This window comes from Zeus faber (genome assembly GCF_960531495.2).
Source record: "Zeus faber genome assembly, chromosome: 1".
Lineage (NCBI taxonomy): Eukaryota > Metazoa > Chordata > Actinopteri > Zeiformes > Zeidae > Zeus > Zeus faber.
This window is the reverse complement of record NC_137193.1, coordinates 39,664,176-39,679,378: the sequence shown is the minus strand read 5'-3', so window position 1 is coordinate 39,679,378 and position 15,203 is coordinate 39,664,176. Positions and strand designations below refer to the sequence as shown.

General features: G+C 40.2%; 1 protein-coding gene across 1 annotated transcript; it reads left to right on the top strand.

Annotated features, from left to right (window-relative positions):
* The first annotated feature begins 34 nt into the window (after window positions 1-34).
* LOC307227774 (uncharacterized protein) lies at window positions 35-14,783 on the top strand. Its single transcript, XM_079997209.1, has 5 exons — window positions 35-317; window positions 5,059-5,478; window positions 9,029-9,628; window positions 11,553-11,710; window positions 12,046-14,783. The coding sequence occupies exons 1-5, from the start codon at window positions 254-256 to the stop codon at window positions 12,088-12,090; spliced, it is 1,287 nt and encodes a 428-aa protein (XP_079853335.1). The 5' UTR covers window positions 35-253; the 3' UTR covers window positions 12,091-14,783.
* The last annotated feature ends 420 nt before the right edge of the window (window positions 14,784-15,203 follow it).

The following is a 15,203-nucleotide window of genomic DNA, read 5'->3' as shown; positions in this document are numbered from 1 at the left end:
CGGACCTCAGTCCAGTCCTCCGTCATCCCTCCAGGACCGAGAGGAGCCGTTTTGCCGCCGTTTGGGATCGAGCTATCCGCTGGGTCCGCGAACAGAAGTAGAGAAAGGAAGGAAAAGAAAGAGAGGGAACTATAAACAGGCCTGACTCCCGGTGCCGTCCTCTGAGTCACAACCAGAATCACAACCAGAATCACAGTCAGAATCGCAGTCAGAATCGGTTGGCTTTCGTCGGGTACTGCCTGTGACCGTGATCATGGGAACGCTCAACTTTGCGCTCTTCGCACTTCTGCTCCTTAACTTGGATTATACTGCGCTGGGTAGGTGGACATTTCTCATCATTTTTTATTTTAATAACTTGAAGTTTGGGAAGTTGGGATTTAATTACAACCTCCGTACATTATAGTCAGTGGTTTTAAAAGGATATATATATATATATATATATATATATATATATATATATATATATATATATATATATATATATATATATATATATATATATACACACACACACACACACACACAGAGACACACACACACGCACATAAAATGTGTCCCAGATTCACCGCGAGGTTCATTCATGTGTATTTAGAATGAGAATCATTATTGTATTTTTATAGAATATGGAGAGTGGACATCCGCTTTGTCTTTCTAGATCTGGGTCACACGGGGTAAAGAGAAAAATTCTGAGACTGGGTTCATCAAACTGTTCACTAATGATTCATTAGTTCCTTGTAAGTTACTACTCCACATATATTATTTTATGAAACATTATAATCAGGATCTGCATGAGCATCATTTACAGGAACAATAAAAGCTACAGTACAACTTTATGAAGTATTATAGACTATTATATCAGGACACTGGGTATGACAAGTACTTTTACTTTTGATACTTTGAGTACATTTAAGAGCAGGCACTATACTTTTACTTCAGTCGAAATGTCAGTGTGGCATTTTCACTTTCACTCGAGTATATTGTTGTGTCAGGTTTTTTGTATTTTTACTGACGTAAAAGGCTCTTGAGCGCTTCTTCCACCACTCACCTCCCTCTCCCCCTCTTACATGTGCAGCAGAATGACACTGTTGACATTTAGCGACTGCATTTGGCAATCTCATCACATTTTGTACCCGAAGCTGAAATTCAAATGAGTGGGAAAATCACAGACCCCTGCATGACATTTGCGGCTTGTCAATGAGTTTGGAAATGCATTCTCATTAATGCTGTGTTATTGTTGATTTACATAGATAGATAGATAGATAGATAGATAGATAGATAGATAGATAGATAGATAGATAGATAGATAGATAGATAGATAGATAGATAGATAGATAGGTAGATAGATAGATAGATAGATAGATAGATAGATAGATAGATAGATAGATAGATAGATAGATAGATAGATAGATAGATAGATAGATAGATAGATAGATAGATAGATATTATATTCATCCCTAGAGGAAGAAAATGTCACTATCATAGCAGTTCACATCACAAATAGGCATAATAATAATAATAATAATAATAATAATAATAATAATAATAATAATAATAATAATAATAATGCAATAAAATAAAAATAGAAAAAATAAATGGCAATACACATTGAAGTTAACTAGAGGGTGCAAAAAATATGGCAATATACAATAAACCTGTTGATATACAATACATATAAACCTAAAAGGTAACAAAAAAACCCATTGAAATAACCTGACTTAAATAAACATAAACACGAAAATTTGTCAATTATGTACCTCAACCTAAAAACTAAAGTGGAAGATGAATACATTTGACATGTGCAATAAACCTAAGAAGTTAAGAAGAAAAATAAACCTAACGAGAAACAATGAACAATAAAGAATTGGTGATGAATGTCAGCTCTTAATGGGCTGTTTTGGTGGAGACAGCTTCAGCCTAATCTCAGACTACCAACACACTTTTAATCTGGACTAATTGAAACGGCCTTTCTCAGTCATGGTTTCAAATTGTCTCAGACTTGCCCTAGAGCTAATCTAGGTCTAAGTGAAGGTTTAAATGAAACCTTTGGATGATTGGTTGTGGGCTCAAGGTCGATCTTGACAACAGAGGAAAACTAGTTGAGTCTAGAACTCATTACCTTCCATTAAGCAACGTCTCAGAAAGGCATTTAAAAATTCTGGATTCATTTAAGTAGGATTATTTTAGTCCTGATATAGATTAAACACTGTCTGTGAAACGTAGTTTAGTAGAGGTGTGGAAGCAGTGTCGTTGCAGCATCACATCACTGTATGCTGCATGGTCCAATGGACGTGGAAATAATAAAGTATAGAAATAGGCCAGGGATCGAAAAGGCTTGTGAGGGGGTCAGACATGGTCCGGAATAGACACCTGCGGTAAACGGACAGGAAAAGGTAGACGGCGGTGGCATGGGATCCTCTGGTTCTCCAGCTCTGACCTTTTCCTTTGAGGTCCGCGGAGCAGAGGAAAAATGAGCTCCATGTCCTTTTATCTACTGAAGGGACTCTCAGGGAGGTTCCACAGTGGTGGGCAGCTTAGATGGATGGATGGATGGATGGATAGATAGATTATTTTTTGGATAGATAGATAGATAGATAGATAGATAGATAGATAGATAGATAGATAGATAGATAGATAGATAGATAGATAGATAGATAGATAGATAGATAGATAGATAGATAGATAGATAGATAGATAGACAGACAGGCAGGCAGACAGACAGGTAGATAGATAGATAGATAGATAGATAGACAGACAGACAGACAGACAGACAGACAGATAGATAGATAGATAGATAGATAGATAGATACTTTATTCATCCCCGGAGGACTGTACTCAATAAAAACATGGCAATGTACACATAACCTAATGATAAACAATAAATATTTCCTAAAAATAAATAAATAAAAGAAAGAAAATAAAATGGGAAGAATTGGTTATATAAAGCTAAAGATGATAAACAACTGGTAATGGAATACACCCTAATGGTAAAGCATTAGATATAAAACAAAAAGAAATCTGACAAAAGAAAAATGAATGTTCTGTAGGTTTTTTATTCAAGTATGTTTTAGAGACGCAGCAGTTGGGTGTTGGGATGTGGGCTGGTCCTGAACTACAAGCCTGTGCAGACTGGGAACACTGGGACCTTTTATAACCCCCCTATGCCCTCTACACAAACATACACACACACACTCTCTCTCTCTCTCTCTCTCTCTCTCTCTCTCTCTCTCTCTCTCTCTCTCTCTCTCTTTTACTCACTCCCTCACTGACCTCTTACACACACACACACACACACGCACACACACACACACACACACACACACACTCACACAGCGTTCCAGGTATGCGTGGCTTATATAGTCGTCTTTTAGATTAGTTGTTAGTTAAAAACAGTTAAAACCACACTTTTTTTTTTTTTGGAATCATGAGAGTAAAGTCTTAATGTTGGTGGGAACTCAGGTAACTTGTCATTTTAACGCATATGTGAACACACACACACACTAACACTCACCCATATACACACACTTTCAGGTATAGGGGGTTTACAGAATCATCTAGATTAGTAGATGTGATTATGTCATCACTTGAACTTAAAACACAAACATTTTCTGCACTTTTTCAGTCAGGAGAGTAAATCAGGAAGGTGCGTATCGAATACATTTAAAATGACTTGAAAAAATGCTTAAAGATTATGAGGACACATTTAGAGTCATAATCCGAGCGTGTGCTGGTGAATGTTCAGGTATTTTGTCATTTTGAACCGTATTATGCACACACACACACACACACACACACACACACACACACACACACACACACACACACACACACACACACACACACACACACACACACGGACTGTCTACTTTGGATGGACAATATTGTGTACACCTCATTCGGTATATATGACTGATATGAGGGTTTCTTCTGTTTTTCGATTTTTATGAGGTTCAAACAAGACTCTTCATGTGTATGTGTATGCCTAAAGTATGTGTGTGTGTGTGTGTGTGTGTGTGTGTGTGTGTGTGTGTGTCTGTGTGTGTCTGTGTGTGCGCGTGTTCGTGTGTGTGTGTGTGTGTGTGTGCATATTGATGAGCTGTATGAGTGATTACCAACATAATGAAAGGCTTCATGTCACTGTGTTACTGAGCGATAATGACATTACGCTACATTACGTCGGTGCTCTGGTCTTCATCAAAGACAGGGAAGAACTGGAGGAAAACACGGGAGCTGCGGCTAGATGGAGGACATGACAGAGAGAGAGAGAGAAAGAGAGAGAGATAGGAAGAGAGGGAGAGAGAAGCCCTCAATAAAGTAACATCAGCTGATAGACCAAATTATACTCTACAGGTCGCTTCGATAGAGACAAATACAAAATACTTGCCCTTGTGTATACTTTAATATTAAGAAAGGCACTGAGGGTGGTACAACAGTTATTTACAAAATGGATTTTATTTTTGACCCTATTTTGTCCTCAACAGTGGTATTTTATTCTGATAAATTTGATTTTCGCATTCAGTCCATGCTCTCATTGCGATCCTCAAGGTAAATCAAATCTCAACCAACTATTACACCAAAATCTGGGCAGATGTTTTTTTAGAGCAATAGATGTGAACAAGAATTAATGAATGGATGAATGAATTAATTAATGTGAATGAAACTTTCCTGGGTAAAAAAATGGGAAGCTTTTTACATTTTCTTCGTTAGATCTGATTTCACTGTATCAGAGACTGGATCCATATTAGATACGAGGCGTAGTCTAGTTTTACACTAGTTTTAAATGAACAACTCCACTCTTTTAGTTGTTTTAGTTTTCTGTACTTACAGAAGTTTAGGAAAAGTGATATAACAAGTGGGCAAAAGTAAAAATTTCAAGGCAGAAATGTTTTTTAAAGCGAAAGTGCCTTGGTATTTCTTACAGTGTATACTTCCGACCTGCAGTGAAAAAGTGCACCACTGGTATCATTCCATCAACCAAGTTTGTTTATGAAGCAAAACCCTAAACGCTGTCATTTTCCTTTTTTCCCTTTTGATCTAAACATTATTTAACCTCTTCAACAGCCCAGGACCCTGAAGTCCACTCCCCTTCTTCCCCGGAAGAAGACGTCGACCCCCGTCCTTTGGCGTCGTATTTAATCCTTGACAGCAGAGGGGCAGTCCATGCTCCGGGCCTGGACACTCCCAGTCCGGGCCTGGATGCTCTGGCCCTGTACTCTCCTGGTCCAATCCTGGACGCTCAAGGCCTGGACGCTCCTGGTCCAATCCTGGACACTCAAGGCCTGGACGCACCCGCTCCGACCGTAGGGGCGGAGGCACCCGAGGCTTCTGCCCACAGCTCCACTGCTCCCAGGGTGAGCCCGAGCAGCGGTGGCACCGCAAGCGCGACTTTGGCCACGGAAACCGTTCCTAAGGTCGGGCTCACGTCAAACCTGTCAACTCCGTCCCCGGCAAACAAGACTCAGGACGACAACGAAGGCCAAGGTAACTGTGAGCAAGTTAGTAGTTATTGTGTAGAACAGTGGTTCTCAACCCCAGGTCGCAGGTCCATTTCGAGTGGACAGTGTACAGTGTGTGTCCACTTTTTCAAACATCTACAGTATAAATGAAATCTCCGATGCTGTGCTTTTATTTTGAAACTCCCTTTCCAACTGGTTGTAATGACCTCACATCTAGCAAGCCCCATGGGTCTCAGATCACACCATCTTACAGCTGCTGTTATCAGGTCAAATTAGATCAAAATTAATCTTATCAGATTGTTGCTTCCTACACTCAGCCTTTCCACATCCGAACGAACCGTGCGTTGTTATTTTTGGGTCGTGACTTAACGACAAAAATACAAGACCAGCAGAGAATCACCTGCGTAAAATGTCCATCATTAACCTGAGGAGGACCGAAGATATAGAAAAATGATTATTATGACAATTATGATAATCATAGACAGTGACGAATTGGACATCTGAAAATTGGGCAAATGCCAGAAGGGCCGCCTGGGACAGGGTAGACCGGGTGGATTGGCCATGTTATCAACTGAAAATTACCGGACAAAGAAGTTGAACATAGGGCACGTTGTGTGTGACTTTGGGGGGTGCAAGGCTCGCCGTGTGCCCTTCAAATAGTGGTGAATACTTTATGAATTGACGGCCGCCGTGCCAGTCTTTCTAACCATTCTAGCTATTGATCATTTACAGTAGTAGTAGTACAGTACCTGCCCCTGATGCTCATTAGTGGAAGCAGGTTCCAAAATGAAATGATCGCTGTGACAGCAAACACAACCTGCCTCTAGTGCTGTGTACGCGCACTGTCATGCACAATGTGGGCTGTAGTGTTATTTTGAAATAGGCTTTCCTTTACATAAATAAAGACATTTCCACCATAAACTGATGCATAAAAGGAGCACATTGGTGCATAAAAATTAACCAGAATTCAGGAAATGAAGTATTGAAATGCAAGGGATGTTTTTTTGATCCATGTACATCACTGATCATAGAGGATTTTCCCTGGTGTCCATATACAGTATGTCCCAAGATCCACAAAGTCAAATTCAAAATCCCACATTGGAGAATCACAGTCAGAACTAAATGTTCTCTGCATAAAAGAGTTGAATTAAAAAGCTGTGCCTGGGGCTAAGTGGCAGTATTGTGGCTAGTATGGCTGTGGGTATAAATATGAACATAAATAAAGATGGGACTGTGCAAATGAGGTTGGTCTCCAACTATGTTGTAGGTAGGGATGCAACAGTACAGTGGGCCCACGGTTTGGTATGTATCACAGTTTTGGGGCCACAGTAACGGTGCGGCTTCAGTGCTAAAAAGTGCTTATAGCATAAAAGAAACGCAATTAAAACAATTTTTAACCACACAGAGTGGACGTTAAAATAATAAAAAAATAGATATATTAAAAGCCCACCAAGTAAGAAGCACAATTCAACATGAGATAGAGACGAGACAAGTAGACAAATTCTAATGAAGAGGACAAAAACCAAAATGATAAGGCTTTATAAAAAGGCTGCCAGATTTTTCTTTATTTACGAAAGCTCCCCCAAGTATGTAAGACCTCAGAGACTACAAAATGGTGCGTAATATCTCTTAATATCGTGACGATGCATCGGCTCTGAAGGATGAGGAAGGCTCGGTACGTGCCCTTGGGCGGGGTCTCGTCTGAGCGCAGAGATGGTTCCAAGGGCTCAGGGGGATCTGACGGCAAGCACCAGAGAAGGGCGAGGGTTATTTTTTAAAGCTGTTATCTCTACCACACACTCCCAGAGTCCAAGTAGGAACATGTAAGAGAATTCAAGTGTTCACAGCCTGACACTCCTCCCCTACAAGACCCCCCTAATGTGAGCCTAATGTGGCTATATGACCTCAAATCTAAATATAAGAATGAAATACATAAAATACAAAATCAATCAGTCAAATGTTGATGGTTAAAAATAATGTAAATTTTCAACGGGAAAAATCGAGCTTACTGGGGCTTAATTTATATAGAAATAAAAATGTCTCCCAATCTCTGAGCCAGCTCGACTTTGGGTCATATCTAAGTCCTATGACCTCCAGTTTTTGGTATAATTTTGAAATGTTTTTGTGCAATATTGGATCATAAAACCACATGAGGCTCCATATTCTTATAGGTTTATAATTATAGTATGATATATTCATTTATAATTATTATATAATTGATTCCATATTTTCAAGAATTTGATCAGCATTAAAGGAAGGTAGGAATCTAACCCCCCCCCACACACACACACACATTTCACACGTCAGATTCCTCACGCACACACTCTTGACACTCTATTTTTAAGCACACTGTTCACACTCGTCTACTGCTGTGTACATTTACAAATGCTATTGCTTCCCATAAGCCTAAATTATTGAGTTTGCTTTAATGTTAATATATACTGTATCTATATAACATCAACTATATATTATATAACTTGATGTTATATGTATTATATATATGAATTATCACATAGTAATAATTCACATTTATAATTTATACCCTATATAACACACGACCTGATTGTTTCTGTTTTGTACAAATACTGTATATATACTGCATATACATACATATACATACACACATATACTGTAAATAAATACATACATAAACATACATATACACATATATATACATACATATACATATATACATACATACACACATACAGTATATATACATACACACACACACACACACATATATATATATACATATACACATATATATGTGTATATATATACACATATATATTCTGTAATATATATACATATACACACACACACACACACACACACACACACACACACACACACACACACACACACACACACAGGAGAGGAGCCCTTGTCTTGACGTGCTGTCCATCTGCTCCGGGGCTTGTTCCATCTAGCCCACTCACTGCATTAAAACTGGTGTGTCTGCAACCCCATCGTCTGTGTCTCTGTGTCGGAGCGCCCGGAAAACACCACTTGGGTGGTGTGTGGCAGGCAGATCTGCTACATGCACAAAGACAGAATACACTGAGGTTTATAGCAACCTCTCATTATCTCCCTCCCTTTCTCACTCTCACATTCTAGACTCCCTCTTGACAGCAACAAACCGCTTCATCCACAGCAGTAAACATAAAGGAGTTGTCAATAAGCCAAAACAATCATTATTAAAAAAAAAATTCTTAATTATGAATTATTGACTCCCTTTCTCTCTCTCTCTCTCTCTCTCTCTCTCTCTCTCTCTCTCACTCTTAATTTTCTATTTTATATGGCTTTATTAACACCATTTACACTGAAAGTGGAAAACAAAAAGTGAGGAATAACCTGTTATTAAAAAAGTTAAATATATATATATATATATATATATACATACATACACAGTATATATATATATATATATATATTTTGAAATTATGTAATATATATATATATATATACTGTATGTTTTTTTATATATATATACTGTATATATTTCTACATACTTATACATACACATACTCTTACCCCCCTCGCTCTCTCTCTCTCTCTCACTCTCTCTCCAGACAAGCAGAACAACCCAGTGCAGCGATCAACATCGCTGCCATCGCTACCAACTATGCAGAACCACAACATCACCTCACACATCCTCCTCCCCTCCATCAAGTCCTCGCCCACGCCCTCCCTCACCCCCACCTCATACTCCACCTCCATCCCACCACACACTGTTCACATCTCCCTGTCACACACACCTTTCACCACATCGCCTCCAGACACACCACCACCTCCCTCCTCCCACCCACATACACTCCCTCACAACAGCAGCTCTCCCACTCCCACCCCTACCCCCACACCAACTCACCCTTCGACCCGACACCCCCTCCAAACACACTCCCCTATCGCCAACCTAACACCTGAGCACTACGAGACCACCAGTACCCCGCCCAGCGCCCCACACACTTCCCTCCCAGGCACCGAACCCACTGAGGAGGCCCCTGATGCCCACAGCACCACCCCCCGGTCCACAGAGGGTCCGAATCGTGGCACCGAGACCCCCAATGCCCCGCCCAGCAACCCGAGCTCCACCCTCGCCCCGTTCAGCAGCTCCTCCGCCCAGGCCGAGGCCCGGGCCGACAACCCCTCCCAGCTCAACATGGGCGGGGACGGTAAGACTGTGTTCTGAGCCTTTTCTACTGTGTGTGGGTGTTAAGAGAAAAGGGGAAATTAAGTTCAATTTATTATGAACTCGTTTTGATTGATTCAAATGACACAAAAACATCCTTGATTTCTCCAGTCCAGATTGCAGACTTATCTGATTGACCTTGGTGCCAATGGTTTAACTTCACCAAGATTTCACCGCAAACACCTGAAATGATTGTTATTTCACTCAATATTCTATATATCCACTAAAAAAAATGTATATGTTGGAGTGAAAAGGGATACATACAGTACAAGGTTACATAAAATAAAAATACATGTTTTAAACATAGCCCTTAAAAGTAAAAAATATATGTACAGATAGGCGTGGATAACGTAAAATTTAAAATAGTTCAGTGTAACTAATAGTAGTTCAAAAATATATTTACAGATCTGTGAGGGTAAACAGTGCTGTTGAATATACAGTGTACAGAAGTGAAAATACCTTAAAATAGATAAATGTAACCTTTGCTATCAAAAATATCTATACAGATAAGTGGAGATAATTTAGTTTTGTTTAGTTTTAAATAATTTAATTTACTCTCTCTCTCTCTCTCTCTCTCTCACCCCTTTAACATCACATCAACAAAACCCTGATACCCAGCACCAACACACAACCATCAAAACAACCTTCTCGGTCTATGTATATTATAATGTCAGCCTGCCAAAAAGTCTCCCAGGGGGTTTCCAACCCTTTTCGTGCCCAATAAAGTGTTTTTTATTTGTCAGTATTAACGTGAACTCCATTGAAAGAGTCCCCCGACCGTCCGCCACTGGAAGGGCCACGAAGAACAGAACTAAAAGCCAATGCTGTTCTTTGTTTTTTCAGGGCGAGCCGGTCCCCGTCTCTACACCCAAACAAAAACACACACGCACATGAAAATACAAGCAAACAAACGCGTGCAATGGGCACAAAACGCCTCTCTTCCAAACGTTGTCGGAGCGGCGTCACCACCACGCGCCGGACAATGGGCCTCTGTGTGGAGACAGACGAAGTCCCCGGTCCCATGACTCGGGACGTGAGGCTCCCTTTGTTTCGTTCGCTCCTCTGGCTCCGTTTTCTTTTTCCTTTGCTTTCTCCGTCCTTGGGCAATAACATGTTGACCAGCGAGCTGCTCGGTGGAACAAAGCGTCAGCACATACACATACGATAGTTCTTCCCACTTGATTCCTCCCTTTGTTTCGTGTTTTTTTTTATCAGAAGGGGACTTGGCGCTCATCCTCATTTTGACTTTTATGTGTTTTTTTGGTTACTCTGTGGATGAGATTAAAATATAAAAGTATTCAGAACCGTCTCACAACAGCTGAACAGAAGCAGAATGTTTTGTTTTCAATGATTTAAAATGTTTAAAAATACACAACATGGCACCTGTCGCTCCCTTTGCTTTCACAACTCTTTAACTAAAACAGAAATGGTGACTCTCTGACTTTGTGGGTCTCCATTCTGCTGCATTTTTACTTTTCGGGGTGAGAAACCTCACAATCATTGTTAGGAGCATTTACATGTAGGAGGAATTTGTTGTGGTGAGGGTTGGTGGGTAAATATGTTTTTGTTTATGGTGTGCATAAAAAAGACTTTACAGTCAAGAAAAGAGAATTATAAACTACAACTGAAATAAAAATATCCAATATAATAATAATATCCACATCAAATATATAAAAATGTGAACAGTCTGAAAAAAAAAGGTATTTATAGAATTAAATTATAGGAAAATAATTCTATATAATTTAATCATTTAACAAAATGTAAAAAAAGTAAAGTAAAACAAAATAAAAGCTAAATATACACAAATAGCTGAAAAACAACAGTCAAATTTTTAAGAATATACAGAACATACAAATGCGATTCCACTTGAACTTGACCCTTTTTCCAAATTTCTGTCTGGGATCCAGCGGCGGTGGTGCATGAGTTTCCAGCGCTGGACCCGCTGCTGGCCGGACTGGTGTCGGCTTTCGTCATCACCGCCGTCATCGTCAGCCTCCTCCTCTTCCTCAAACTGCGAAGGAGGGACAACCGGCCTGAGTTCCGACGCCTGCAGGACCTTCCAATGGTGAAGAAGTATTCAGAGCTTTTACTGGAGTAGAAGTACCACACTGACATTTCTACTTCAGTAAAATTGTACTTGCTGTTAAATGTACTATGAGTACTAAAAGTAAAAGTGCTAGAGATATTTATTTTGAAATGTTATGGAGTAATAATCGAAAGTCTCCAAAACTTACTTAGGTATATTACTATACCTAACTACAGAAACTTGAAAAACGTGCTGTTACTTTCCACAACTGCCGGCAGTTTCTACAGTTTGTGTGTTTGTGTGTGTGTGTGTGTGTGTGTGTGTGTGTGTGTGTGTGTGTGTGTGTGTGTGTGTGTGTGTGTGTGTGTTTTCAGGACGACATGATGGAGGACACACCTTTGTCCATGTACAGCTACTGACAGCACTTTCAGACCTACTGACGCCCCAGATCCACGGCCACGCCCCGTCACCTAGCCAGGGCTCAGAGGAAACTAGGAAATAAGGAAACGAGGAAACTTTCACTCTCGCAGGAAAGGTGATGGTTGACGTGGCGTTGGAAGATTATGATTATTTTTAGGGATGCACCGATACCGTTACTAACACCAGATATGTGTTTGAAACCGGGCTAAATCTGGTATAAGAGAGTATTCCCAATTAAAAATCAAATTCCAAAAATAATAATAAGACGAGCAACTAAGAACAACGCAACTGAAAACCCTCTCAACATTTTTGAGATGAGGAGTACTGTCAGTTGTATAAAATGATCAGATCAGGGTTCAGTTTTGTCTTAATGCAAATAGTTTAGTTTAGTTTAGGCAACGAAAAAGTGGTATCTGTGCATCCCTAATCGTGCCGCCATGTGCATCTACGATCATACCGGCGTTGTATGACTTGACATCTTCATGATTGTAAAATGCAAATATCTTGACTGAGTAGGAAGCTTGTCAGGGCAGTAAAGTTATGCTTCAGATACAGTTCTGCGTTGACACATAAATCTGTTTTCTAAACTAATGACGTGAGAAGATAAATGACCTTTTCACCACACAAGGTCTTACATTTTCAGGTTTTCTTTAAGAATCTCAATTTCTAAGCGCAGGTATGGTGACAATTATCGATATACTGAAAAAGAAAATACACTTTGGTTACGAAGGGGATCAATTCTTCCTAATGAGAAAACATCAGGGGGATCGATCACTGGGAGGGTTCACACTGGGGACCAGCGAGCATCCAGTAAGAGCAGGAAGGGATTTGTACCAGCTAATATTGTGGTAGGAAAGACAGAGGTTTGGTCGTTCTCCACTGGTCCTATCGCTGGTGGAATTGAAATGCCATAGATTTTGGGCTGACAGTCCCAAAGATTCGAGTGTTATTGCGGTTGCACTTTATGTTTGGAGGCGTGGGAGAAAGTGGGAAGTAGGTTTTGTTTTTGTTACTGTCAGATGAGAACGCTGCATCCCTGGAAACCCTTTAACTCACAGGCCACTAATTACACAGCAATTAGGGAGATATAGAGGAAAATACACACACACACACACACAAACAAGATCTGATTCTATGACTCAATCCATTCAAATAATGAATTACTATGGAGTGAACAAGGCCTTTATAAAATGACCGCATGCTACAGGTGTATTACTAGGGGATCACCAGTTAATACTTCATTTCCCACATGTTCCTGGTATGATACCAAATAACTAGAAATCAAAGCAGCACTGTGTAAGATGCTTTAAAGCTCGAAAAATAAAAAAACTTTACCACTTTTTTTGATTTGCTTTCTAATTTCCTCGGCCTTAGAGATGTGAAAACTCAGGTCGTCCTGAACTATTTTATTTTTTTTAAACTTAAAACCTTAAAAGCAAAAGTGAAATCAGGGTTGACAGGTTTTCATCTGACAGTATTGTGGGCTTGTGTGTGTGTGTGTGAGTGTGTGTGCGTGCGTGTGTGTGTGCGTGCGTGTGTCCGTGTGTATATATATTTGTCAGTTGTGCATAGAAGTGTTATGGTGGGGGGTTTATTTAAGTGTCTTTACTTCTGTACTGAAGGCCAAATACTGCTGTCTTTTTTGCTTTAGTGTGTGTTTTTTTAATTATTATTCTTCTTTTTGGGATTTACCAGCGAGTGCCTTGCAAGCTGTGTGTCCGCTTCCTGTCGTTTCACTTTCCATTCCGAGAGTTTTGCTTCGACTCCCGTGCACACAGAAGCAGGTTCTGCCGCACGTGGAGCAACTGCGAGCGTGTTCTCCAGTCCGAAGGTCGAATCAGTCAAAGTCATCAATCAAAATTCAGTTAAGTCATCGTTTCGTTTTGGACTGGGAAAAGCCTGTTCACAGACTCTAGAGCAGGGCTCTCAAACTACAGGCCCGGGGGCCACATCTAGTCTGCGAGACAATTCAATGTGGCCGCTACATGGTCATAATATATTGAGAAATCGGACCCGCAAGACCGTAAGGGAGATAATTTTATGGTTATGTGTATTTTTCAAACAGTAAAATAAAAAATAAATGAATACAAATTTAAAAACGTGTTTTTCCCTTGAAGTTCAACACGGCCACCTAGAAGAAGACAACCTGGCCAGTGGCGTCCAGGTCAATTGAGTTTGAGACCACTGCTCTAGAAACTACTGATGGTCCTATCAATGCAAGAAAATTCATGAAAACCTTTTTAGTGTTTCTCCCCCTCAAGCATTCTACAATATCAGACCAACTTACTGCATCTGCTGTAATCGTCATTTCCGTCCCTTACTGTGAGCATGTGCACAGGAAATGAAGAGAAATCAAATCGACCACAACCATTCATCACTGACCCTCCTTTTGAACCGGGAAATAATACAGTGCTGATGATAAAAGTACTGGTTTACTCCAGCGAGGGGGAATTCTGTGTGATGTTATGCTTTTAAATATAAATACAGTGTAATTCACTAGATCTGGTTATACATTATAGCACTCCTGAGTTTTGACTTTACAGTGTTAATAAATCTGCCAAACGAGGACCTGTGTCAGAAGACACTTGAATCAAGTGCCCAAAGTCTCCTCGTGCACTATAATTAGGTTAAATTCTGCTGTAGATTACGGACTGATCTCGATGTTTTATGATTAAAGTTATTTTTGAATCCATCCGCAGTGTATGTGTGTGTGTGTGTGTGTGGATAGTTTGCTCGTCGACAGCAGTGAATGGAAAAATTATCTCCCACACGGAAACAAAATGAAGAATCAAAGAGTGAACGGCGTTGTTTTCAGCCAAAACGCAGCTCAGACCATTACATGATTCAGTGTCGTACTTCGGAAGCTGCACCGCATCCAGCACAAGGAGCTGGCAGGCGCAGCAAAACCACAGAGGAAAGGGCTGAATCATCCCAAAACGGTCTCCAGTGGCCGTCGGTCGGAAACAGAATACATTTTTGCAGGAAAGTCACTCCAAACACTGAGAGGATCCCACGTCCACTGTGCTGCTGCTGATTTACTGGCTGTGATAAACTGTGATTCACAAAGTCTTTGTACGCACAGACAAACACTGGTCTCAAAGTGAGGACAGAG

Coding starts and splice junctions, on each gene's coding strand:
- LOC307227774 (XM_079997209.1), top strand. CDS start 254: ATGGGAACGCTCAACTTTGCGCTCTTCGCACTTCTGCTCCTTAACTTG. Junction 318..5,058: donor CTTGGATTATACTGCGCTGG/GTAGGTGGACAT, acceptor CCTCTTCAACAG/CCCAGGACCCTGAAGTCCAC. Junction 9,629..11,552: donor GCTCAACATGGGCGGGGACG/GTAAGACTGTGT, acceptor TCTGGGATCCAG/CGGCGGTGGTGCATGAGTTT.